Genomic DNA, 12329 nt, shown 5'->3' on the forward strand with positions numbered 1-12329 from the left:
AAAAGAAATACGTAAGGCTGCAGTGATATTTTTGTACATCACTAGAAATGTTATTAAGAAATCTTTTGTCACCTTGGTGAGTCTGTCTCTCAGAGCTTGTCCAGCAGCTCTCTCAGTGTCTCCCCCTGCTGTCAGCCATGCCTGCTTGGCCTCTGCTCTGGACAGTTGGACCACACTTTCTGTTTTGGTAGGGACCACCTCATTCCCAGAACCCTCAGCAGAACCTTCACATGACCTGTTCTGTGGTCCATCAAGGGCAGAAAACAGCACGGACAGTGACAGTCAGAAGAACATAAACGGTGTGATTAAACACACTTTGATGGGTGTGTTGGACAGAAGCTGACAATACTGACTGTGTGCTCTGGAGGGGTTTTGTCAGATATAGACTGAAGGGAAGATGTTGCCACAAACATCCTGATGTGGTCTAACAGCAGAGGCAGCTCCGTCTTTAACCACTTGCAGGGCAGGATGTTGCTGTCTCCAGCCACCCTCGTGCTTGTGTACACCTCCTCTGGACTGACTCCTTTCTTCTCTCCATCCTGACACAGACAGACACGACAGAAGCTATACATTAGAATTCAGGCACTATATTACTACTACTTCAGCTCGAGTTATTTCAGCCTCATGTATATCCCATGAATGTGTCCCTGCTGGCTTTAAGGGTCAGGCTAACTTTGCACTTACAAGCTTTGTTATAGAAGTTCGGGGAAACAAGAACTCACTCAAAACAACGTCCAGTGTCTATAAAAATACCATAAAAAGTATCCACCCCCTTGGATGTTTTCCCCTTTTATTGCTTTAATAAATTGAATCATGGTCAATATCATTTGGCTTTTAAAAAAAACAATTTACAAAAATGAACTCTTTGATGTCAAACTGAAAACAGATTTCTACAAAGTAATGTCAGTTAATTAAAAATATATAATGTAAAATAAATGATTGCATAAATATTCCCCCCCTTCAAGTTAGTATTTAGTAGATACACCTTTGGCCATAATCACAACTCTGAGTCTGTGTGGATAGATCTCAATCAGGCTTGCATATCTGGACAATGCAATTTTACTCCATTCTTCTTGACAAAACTGCTCAAGCTCTGTCACGTTGCAAGAGGATCACACATGAACAGCGTTTTTCAAGTCCAGCCCCAAATTCTCTATTGGACTGAGGTCTGATCTTTGTCTTGGCCACTACATAACATTCACCTTGTTGTCTTTAAAACATTTCTGTGTAGCTTTCACTGTATGCTTCAGGTCATTGTCTTTCTGGAAAATAAATCTTCTCCCATGCCACAATTCTCTTGCAGACTGAATCGCTGTGAAGCTTCCCCACATCATGTTGCTGCCACCACCATGCTTTATGGTGGGGATGGTGTTTGTGGCAATTGTTAATATAGCAACAGTTGTTGTAAGCAGAGTCTCTCCCATCTCAGCTGCTGAAGCTTCTAACTCCTTCAGAGTAGTCACAGGTGTGTTGGTGTCCTCCCTCACCAGTCTCCTTCTTGCATGGTTTCTCAGTTTGTGAGAACGGCTCAAGGCAGATTTACACATGTGCCATACTATCCATTTCTTAATGATGGATTTAACTGAACTCCAGGGGATGTCCAGTGACTTGGATTTTTTTTGGTTCCATCCTCTGACTTCTACTTTTCAATACGTGTGAGTGAGTTTCTTGGAGTGTTCTTTTGTCTTCATGGTGTAATTATAGCAGGGATACTGATGAACCAGTGACTGGACCTTCAGACACAGGTGTTTATACTAGAATCACGTGAGACACATTCACTGTACTCAGGTGATCTCCATTTCACTATTAGCAAGAATTGGCTGGACCTCTATTGAATCATTTCATTTACTTTAAAGGGGGTGAATATTTATGCAATCACAATTTTACAATATATATTTTTAATTAATTGACATTACTTTGTAGAAATCTGTTTTCACTTTGACATTAAAGAGTTGTTTTTTGTAAATTGTTTTTTTAAAAAGCCAAATGATATTGACCATGATTCAATTTATAAAATCAATAAAAGGGGAAAACATCCAAGGGGGTGAATACTTTTTATAGGGACTGTATATCTGGGCAGGCTGCTGAACCCTCTACAGCTTTCCAAATAAACATGATTTCTACATCAAAAAATTTTTAAATCCTAACCCAGAGCATGTTGGCTTCACGTTTATGTGCGTGAATAGCTTTCCATTACTATTCCATGTAGTGCCAGTTCATGCTTGTAAAGTTTGCAAATTGCAAGGCTAAAATTACAAGATACACTAGGGGTGGACCGGTTCACAAAATACATGGTTCGGTTCATATCATGGTTTTGGGTTCGGTTCGGTTTATGTTGTTCTTTTCACACACACACACACACACATACACACACATACACACACACACACACACACACACACACACACACACACACACACACACACACACACACACACACACACACACACACACACACACACACACACACAGCTGTCTACAAATAGCATGCACTCCCAATTGTACTGGGGTGCAAATAGCATACATTGATATTTGCACCAAGACGGATGCAAATAGAACACTTACTATATATACCAGGGTACAAATAGCATCCACTACTAATTGTACTGGAGTGCAATTAGCATACATTGATATTTGCACCAGGGGTGCAAACAGCCATTGTCTAATAATCTCCTTAGGAGATCAAGGACACACGTCAACATAAAATGGGATCATTTATTCGTAACAGATCAACCACTGTGCTAATAATAAAAGGCTATAGATATTTACTTTGTAGAGATATTTTGGGTCCACACATGTTTGTGTATCCTACCATTGGTGTTACTGTGGAGTTTGGCTGCTTTGCTATAGTCAACCTGTATCTGGAGATGGTGAGGCTGTCTCAGGTCAGTAGCTGCTGGTGCTGTACTGTTGGAAAGCTTGGAACGGAGCAAAAGCCTCCATCCTCCATAGGTCCCACGTATAATAATAATAATGCCTCTGCATCGTACCAAGTGAAAAAAAACCTCACTGGGTTACTGGCAAGACTTACGTTGAGCATGTCATGAACTGAACAAACCAAACAATACATGCATGCCCCAAACCGTGACAAGCGTACTAAACAGGACGGATTTTTTAAATGAACCGTTCCACTGCTAAGATACACAGTGTACAGCTTTCATGGACTACTGCTGGTCAATACTGTGATCCTTCATATATACACACTCATATTTTCTTATCATGTGGAGAGCTGATTGTTTGGTCTGGGAGGCCTAAGGTCTTTCCTTCAGTTGATTTTGTGGAGCTGAAACAGTCTCCAGGGTGACACTGTTGATTTGTGTTGCAAATTCATATATTGTAGTTACACAACTGTGATCACTGTCATCATGAACACATGTAGATTTGTTGAGTGTGTCCCACTCTGCAGCAAACGTTTTCCTCTGCATGTGTCAGGAGAGCAGTGACTGAAAGAACACCAGCAAACTGGCATATGTGGATGAATATGCAGGGTGGTTTGGTAAAGTGGCAAGTTGCCCCAAAGGACACTAGATCAGTCAAGATGGCTGCTACTAGTGGCTAGTTTCAGTGTTTACTTTCATTCAGAATCAGAGACAAATGTTTGAAATGATGTTCCAAAATCTCTATAACAGAGTTACATCAGGTTGGACCAGGCTTGGACTGGCAATCTAGCAATCTATAAAAAACAAAAACAAAAAATAACCAACCTACCAGCTACTACCCTCTTGATGGTGAAAAAAAGCCGCTCTCATTGGAGGTTACATGATCTTAATTGCCAACAGGCCTACTGTAAGGCAGGTGCAAGAAGTGCTACCGTCATCCTCAAAACCACCTTTTCAGTTAATGTGTCAATCCATGTAATGTCAGAGGTCAATCAGGAAATAATCAAATCACAACAGAAAGGTTGGAGTTATAACATGAACAGTTCACCACCAAAAGAAGACGAGGAGGAAAGAGTGTGAACAGATGAGCAGAATGATTGAGTGGAGAACAGGGGTAAGAAGAGGAGGCTACTGCTGAGGACGAGTGAAGGTGGATGACAACCTCCAGCTTGTGACACTGGTAACTTTGGCTCATGTAGTGACGTGGCGTAGCATCCAAGTGCAGCTTTTCAACTTTAAAATTCATCATGAATAGATTACAAAGCACTACATCTTGAAGCAATCAAGCTTGTGGCTACAGAAAAAGACATTGTTTTGGCTTTGGACACAACAGGATGGCAGAGACGAATGCAATGAAGACACGTCTTCTCACCACCTAAGGAAGGACATGCTATTCTGTTCTACTCACTCCTTAAGGCTAGTGTGCTATGCTGTTAGTCAGGTGAAATAGTGTCGGTAGCACACAATCCCAACTGTTAAGCCTGATGTGTGAATTGCAGCACATCAGCTGCGAACACAGTTATCATAGGAAAGCTTTTGTCAAGTGGGACAATTCTTTTTTTTCTTTTTTTTTAAGATTTAGTTTTGGGCATTTTTGCCCCTATTTGAAAAAACATGGCATAAAGGCCAACAGGAAACAGGGAGAGAGAGAGTGGGGGAGAGTCCAACCAGGGATGATTATACAGTAACAACTCTACCAAAGCACTACACTATTTTGTTTCAAAAGTTTTGTTTCATGATGACAGCATTGCATTTTCTCAAAGACTACATCCATGACATATGATTATGTCATATTTGTAACCCTGGGTTAAAATTAAAAAGGACATATGGTTTAAGGCAGTCTAAATCACAGGACAGTGACAAGTGAGGGGTGTGACTTGCCCTAATCAATTGAATCAGCTTCAGCCCCTCCTCCTTCATCAGCCTCTGCCTCCAGGAGTCCAAGTCTTCAGGGGTAGGCTCTTTGGGTTTGATTGGCAGGGCGGGGACCCGTCTGACAGGGGAGGGAGGGCGGAGCTTGACAGGCAGAGGTGCAGGCTCTGGACGAGCCAGGTCACACATCTCACACACAATAGCAGGAGAGTAGTTCACATAAGTACAGAACTGACACACCCACTGTGGAGAGACCGACAGAAAAGAGAGTCACAAACTACACAATGATTTGTGTTTACTGCACACACAGACCTTTGATCACACTTATTTACATCTGAGTCACCAAAATCATACAAAATAAGAGTGTGCAGTTTAACCCACCAAATTATTTAAATTCACATTTTGAAGGTTTGAACACTTCTAACTACAAACCCTTTATAAGCCAACACAGTTAAGAGGCTTTGCTTTGTCAAGTTATGAGACATACTGTACCACTGACTCATTGATTATGTTTTTTGTTTTGCTAAAGTTCCACATAAATGACTAATAATATGCTGAAAAGCTGGCCATTGCACTGAAACAGAAAGCGCATGTATAAATTGGTCAGTTAACCCCAACCCATTCAATGGGAGTGAATAGGAAACGTGACCACATCTTTACCTACATTAGAAATGTTACATCCAAAACCATGACTGTAACCTAGTGTAATAATTACATGATGCATAACAAGATTGGAATAAAATTATAAACAAATATGATCAACGCATAATTAATTTCCTCTTAAGTATTAACTTCACTGAATGATTTTTTGTGACAACATTACAAAGGGCCTCATCTTGTGATCGGCGTATAGCGGATGGCGCGTGTGCCTTTGTTGGTTTCCCCCGGTGCAGTTGTCATTTTCTCGCCCTGCGCCCACATTGGCTAAATAGCAAATACACTTGCACCAGTCTGTGCGCCTATGGGCGTGTTGGTCTCAAAATGAGGTGTGGTCAGGTCAAGTAAATATTTCAGTGGATAAGTGAACATTTTAACCTGTTGGTAGTGCTAGAGGAAGAGTATCACTACAATCATTTGGATTCACCATCTGGGGACCATGAATGACTGTACAAAATTAAATGATAACCCATCCTGTAGAGTTATTTCAGTCTGGACTAAAGTGGCAGAACAACCAACAGACTGGATGAGCATCTCTCTCTCTCACACACACATCGACTAACCTGGCTGTCAGGGTCACCAGGCATGCCCAGGACAGGTGCTGGTGGTCTGGGTGGTGTGATGGGAGGGTGTGAAGGGGTAACTGGAGGTCGTGTTGCCAAGCGAGGTCTTTCACACACCTCACACAAAATACTGCTAGCTGCATTTAGCATAGTGCAGCTCTTACACTGCCACTCTGAGAGGAAAACATTCACACACACACACACACACACACACACACACACACACACACACACACACACACACACACACACACACACACATATCAGTTCATTGTCTTCACATTACTCAGCTACCAATAATGTCCTTAATTTTATGTAAAAGTATAATTTTTTTGTTCCAAAAGCACTGAGTGACAATGAAAGGGTTCAAGATCAAATGTGATCAAGTGATCAAAAGCTGGTATTAAAATCATGGCTTTGTCTCTCTACCTTTGTCAGTCTTTTTTCTATTTAAAGTCACTGAAACTCAACAATCCAGCAGTTGTTTTACAGTAATTCTTACATGACAGTGAAGGAATTAAGTTCCCTAGACGTCTGCAACCTGAACCCAAAGGTGTCTGAGAGGACCATTTAACTAACAGTACATACTGATGGATGTGATGGATACTACAATGTTGGTAGGCCTAACAGCTTTTTCCAATATGTTAGTGGGTGTAATGAGTGAAGGGTAGATGCCATAGATTTACATATTTAATTGGTTTTGTGTGAGCTTTGATATCCTAGAAGAAACTAGAAGGTAGTAGAATGCAGAAGATGAGATACTGAAACTGTGGGTTGCACCAACAGACACAACAGACCAGTGATGGTGGCAGGCTGAGATTCATCTGCTGTAGAACTGACTGCTTCCAAACGAGGGTGCTCACAATCCTCACACAGCACATCCTGGATATAGTTGACTTTATGGCAGTGAGAGCAATGCCAGGCGGAAGAACTGAAACATAGAAAGAAGGGTTGTTGAATCAGTTTGTGTAGATAGAATATACATCCATACATCATATGAGTTATATGAGTCAGCTGGCACACTTTGTATACTATGTATTCCCAATTTATATTGCCAAAACTATTGATCCTGACCTTTGACTGTTCCTGTTTTTGGATGATGATGACAATGACAATGACGACGACGATGATGCAACAGCAGTTCGACGGTGGTTGGCCCTCTCAGGGTAGGAGTGGTACAGTCTGTCACATTCTGAACACAGTCCTTGGAGACAAGTGAGGCAGTGGACAGAGATACGGAATATTCCACAGATAGTGCAGTTCTCTGAAACATAGAACCACACACTTGCTTCTAGACTCTGTTGATACTCTGTGACATAATGTTTTTCTTTCCTGGCATCAGCCTTTGAATTTATTCCTAGAGGAACTTGTGAGGCATTGGCTGTGGATTTATTTCTAGGATACAACTGTATGGTATTGTAAGTTACTGTAGCATACTTAACTTAATTTCCAGTAGACTCTGATTGCATTAACACACTTGTTTAAGCTCCAGCATACATGCTACATACACATTCACTGTACACTTGTTACCCAGTTCATTTGATATGTTTATTGTGTGCAAAAATGAAATTCTAACTTGTATTAGGATGTATTAGGGGTTGTTACTTTTGCCCAGGGATATCTCTACATTTAATGCTATATGTACCATTGAGGTTTAGTTTTAATGGAAGATTTTGAAATGCAGTTTTCACACAACACAATAATGACACAGTCATCCAGTTCTTCAGGTCAGCTGGCTTGATTTTATTTTGCTAACTTTAGGCCACTTTTATCTGGCCTCCAGCTAATTTTTTCTTTTTGGTGTCTGATCAGCTGTGATCAGTAGGGCTCTAGATACATATTGCCCAGTAGATCAAGATCTATTTCGACCTCACTTAGACTGTCAATATAGTCTTTACCTATCTTCAAGACCCTTTACCAACAAAGTCATGGGATTGACTTTAGGGTGATTGGCTCACTGTCTTTCAAAGCTTCCAGGTGAACACGCCCCCTCTTGCAATATACAGAATTACATTGCATTACATTGGTTGCAGTGCTAGTTTGTATTTTCCTGACTTCCATTTAAAAAAGCATGTGTAACCCTTCTTTTTTCTAGGATCCTTGACACTCAAATTTCCTTGGGGTGGTGTAGTAGACACTATTAAATAAATGAATAAATAAAACAAACAAACAAAAACTCTATTACTACTACTGATACAACATATAGCAGCACCTTGTATTTCACAGTGTACACTGTATTAACACCCTACACAATACAGCCTTAAATGATCTACAGATATTTGTTGAATATAGGACTCAACCATAGTCATGTCTCAAAGTGTTGAACCGAAACTACTCAATTAGCAGGTATGTTTTATACAGTAATTGGTCCAACAGTATGATGTCTGTCAAAAAATGGACATAAACACAAATAAATGTAGTGAAGCTGTGTTTTTTCTCCTCACCTGGGTGTTTGTTTGGGGATGTGTAAAAGACCTGAATAGACCTGAGACTTTGGTGGTTGGAGGACAGGGAATGACCATGGCTGTTTTCCTTAGCCGAGTGATGGTGGAGTGGAAAGGCTAAAGACTTGGTCTGACCATTTGAGCGACATGAAGTAGAGGAGAAAGAGGAGGCATGGTAGACCACAGCATCTGTGTTCAGACCCACATCCTAAGAGGAGAGAAGAGTGGGTGAAAGATGACTTGGAGACTCAGGTCATCATGAACCTCAAAATAAATGATGGTTCATTCAGGATATTACCATTATTTCACCTGACAACATGGTTTCATCAGGCAAAGCTCTCCTAACCACCAAAAGTAGCAGGATAGTAAAGACAGAAAATGGGGAGTGATCTAATGCAGTATTCAAACCACAGTGGTTTAGTGTGTTTAAATAATTAATTAGTATGTATCTGACAGAATTTGGCAACAGCTTGGATTGGCCAACAAGTGGAAAATGTATGTGGACAGTATGGTGGACTCTACCTTGTGTCTCAGTGTAGGAATGATTCTCTCATAGAACTCCGGATGGGGATGAGCCTCCTGGGATCAAACAAAATTGCAAGTTATTATTAATTCTTACTACTTAATACTATTTCAAAAAAGTCATGTGACATGTATACATACACACATGGCCGAAAATATCGGTACCTTTCCATGTTTTGTGAAAAAAAAAGTATCAAGCTGAAACTAACAAAAATATATTGTATCCATCATTCTTTATTACACATTGAATACAATTAATATCTTTGCTTTTGATTTACAATTTAAGATTATTTAATATGATGATAATGAAAATGTCATGGGCAAAATTATTTGTACTCTTATTATTTTGTAGCACAATCTTTGAAGGCAATGACTGTAGTCAAATGCTTTCTGTAACTGTGAATAAGGTTTTAGCAAACTACTCCAGTTCTCTCAGGTATGATGGGTGCTGTCTCTCAACTGCAAGTCTCAGCTCTTTCCACAGATGTTTAATGAAATTCAGATCAGGACTGTTTTTTTCTTCTCATCAACTCTTGAAAGCTTTTTGATGTATGTTTGAGGTCATTATCCTGCTGGTAAACCCATGACCTGTGACTAAGGCACAGCTTCCTGATGCTGGCCAATATGTTTCACTGCAAAATACTTTGATAGTTTTCTGATTCATTATGCCCTGCACGGATTCAAGGCACCATGTGCTTGAGGCAGCAAAGCAAACATCACTGAACCTCTTTAATAGTAGGCATGGTGTTCTTCTCTTTTCATTTTTTCTCCCAGAAGGACTGTAACTTGTCAACATGCATTTTCAACAAAGTCCAGTGTGGCTTTTTTGTGTGTGGCTTATTCTTTGGTCTTCTACCATGGAGCCCGTTTTCATTCAGACAGACACAGATGGCGTCATTTGAAACCATTGTACCTTAAACTTGAAGATCAGCTTGGATCTGAATTGAAGGCCAATTTTCCTATTGCAACCACATCCAGAGATGAGATTAAGATTAAACTTCTTAATATAGGCAACAGTGGTCCCAGGAACATTAAGCTCTTTAGAGATGGTCTTGTAACCTTGACATTGACCATGTTTGGCTATTACCTTTCTTCTGATGTCCACTCTAAAGACCACTCTCTAGTTTTCCTTCTGTTTTCCATGTTCAAAGTGATGCACACAGTGGCACAAAACAGCAAAGTAATTTTCTCCTTTTAAACTGGCTGCATGAGTGATTATTAAATTGAACACCTATCATACTAATTAAAACACAATAGTCTGCTTAAAGTATCACTACCAATCAATTATGTCTTACAACTTCTAAGGTAAATGGTAAATGGATTGTACCTATGTAGCGCTTTCCTAGTCATTAGGACCACTCAAAGCAATTTTACACTATATGTCACATTCACCCATTCACACGCATTCATACACCCTGGCAGATGCAGAGAAGCTCGTCCACGCCTTTGTCTCCTCCAGACTGGACTACTGTAATGCACTCCTACTCGGGATCTCTGGCAAGAGCATCCAGAGACTGCAGTATATCCAGAACAGTGCTGCCAGGATCTTGATGAGGGTGTGCAAATATGATCATATCACCCCCATCCTAAAATCCCTTCAACTCTCAGAATTGAGTCTCCCCCCTCACCCACCAGTGCATTCACGGACATGCCCCCCTATACCTTAAGGAACTCCTCAACTCCCAGACCTCCTCACGCCCCCTTCACTCTAAAAACATAAACACCCTCCAAGCCCCCAGAGCCAAGCTCTGCACCATGGGTGATCGGGCCTTTTCCTCTGCAGCCCTGAGGCTGTAGAACGCCCTCCCTGACCACCTGAGGGCCCCACAGACTGTAGATGTTTTTTAAAGAGACCTAAAAACTTATCTTTTTACTAAAGCATTTTGGAGAACATATAAAAGTGTCTTTTATATGTTCTCCTTTTAACCTTTTTTATTTTATTTTTTTCTGCTCTGTAGCACTTTAAGATTGTTGAAATGTAAAGTACAATATAAATTAAATTCATTATTATTAAAGCTACCAGGCAGGGTGCCAACCTGCTCATCAGGAGGAAACTAACCATTCATACACATTCTCACAATGTTGGCGCAGCAACGGGAGCAATTTGGGGTTAAGTATGTTGCCCAAGGACACATCGATATATGGACTGGAGGAGCCGGGAATCAAACCACCTATCTTCCACTTGGTGGACGACCACTCTACCTCCTGAGCAACAACCAACATTTAGTCTGGGCTATTTAAGAATGTCTTTGTAGTATCAGCATGAGCTTACTTATTTTGCAAAACTTGTTTTAATCAGCTGTTGTGTCTCCAGCAGAGTAGGACCCAGATAGGACCCACCGGACTCTGACGGTGACGTATGTTCTGGCAATATTTATTATCATGAAGCACAAAGTCGTTCCTTGTCTTTCTCTAGTTTATTCAGTCGTCTGCAGACGGACTCCTTGCTGTCTCAAGTGTGAGATGGCACAGCGAGCCCCGGAGCAGAGGAAATTTACAGGTGAGAGCAACAACAATACAAAAAGAAATAGAAAGAACATACTCTCCTGTAATTAAGAAAAATATTTGATCGATATATATTAGTCCCTTGTCAGCCCATCTGTTAAACCCTGAGTCTATGGTAGATGGTACAAAGTCTGGATTCTTTGCTATTCTAGTAGCCCTGCCTACAGATCTTGACAGTTTCAGCTTCTTTCGTACTGCTGACCAGATTTTCATTGTTCCTTTAATCCATTCGTTACCCATCCTGAGTTTCCTCTGAGCCTTTTCGTTTAAAAATGGGAGTGATTCTAAAGGTGTATTTTGACATGCGTTTTGCTCCATCTCCACCCACACTGAATCTTTCTCTTTAGTGATCCTGAGTTGTGCTGCCCAATTATAATTTCTTAAATTAGGTAAATTCAACCCTCCCGTTTCTTTTTTACTGAGAAGCGCCTTGTATTTAATTCTTGCTTTTTTATTTTGCCATAAGAATTTCGACATAATTTTATCTAATTTTTTTTAGAAAAGCTCCAGAAATCACAATAGGCAATGACTGGAACAAGAACAACAATCTTGGCAGTATATTCATTCTTACTGCTTCTACTCTTCCCACCAGAGTCAATGGTAAAATCTCCCATCTAGCCATTGTAGCCAAGTCCTCCTTTATCTCAGTTATCAGTTTCCCATAGTTAGCTTCAAATAGCTGTGTTGTACTAGGAGTGATAACTATACCCAGGTATCTAAACCCTTTTTCGATCCATTTAAAGTGGACGTTTTCTTTAAGTTCCACTGGATAGTCTCCTGAGATCATTATAGCTATTGATTTGGCTTCATTTGTCAAATACCCTGATATTTCATCATAATCTTTCAAATTATCTAGTAGAGCTGGTATAGACGTGGAGGGCTCCGTT

General features: G+C 40.5%; 1 protein-coding gene across 1 annotated transcript in view; it reads right to left on the bottom strand.

The window, feature by feature from the left end:
• LOC128369243 (E3 ubiquitin-protein ligase RNF31) overlaps nucleotides 1-12329 on the bottom strand; it is a 51190-nt gene that overhangs the window by 26780 nt on the left and 12081 nt on the right. Inside the window, exons 4-11 of the mRNA XM_053330247.1 lie at nucleotides 8938-8994; nucleotides 8416-8623; nucleotides 7046-7235; nucleotides 6769-6902; nucleotides 5972-6144; nucleotides 4761-4994; nucleotides 354-539; nucleotides 73-213 (exon numbers count right to left, since the gene is read on the bottom strand). Coding sequence (XP_053186222.1) covers nucleotides 73-213; nucleotides 354-539; nucleotides 4761-4994; nucleotides 5972-6144; nucleotides 6769-6902; nucleotides 7046-7235; nucleotides 8416-8623; nucleotides 8938-8994 — 1323 coding nt within the window. The remainder of the gene's footprint in view (nucleotides 1-72; nucleotides 214-353; nucleotides 540-4760; nucleotides 4995-5971; nucleotides 6145-6768; nucleotides 6903-7045; nucleotides 7236-8415; nucleotides 8624-8937; nucleotides 8995-12329) is intronic.

This window comes from Scomber japonicus, chromosome 12 (genome assembly GCF_027409825.1).
Source record: "Scomber japonicus isolate fScoJap1 chromosome 12, fScoJap1.pri, whole genome shotgun sequence".
NCBI lineage: Eukaryota > Metazoa > Chordata > Actinopteri > Scombriformes > Scombridae > Scomber > Scomber japonicus.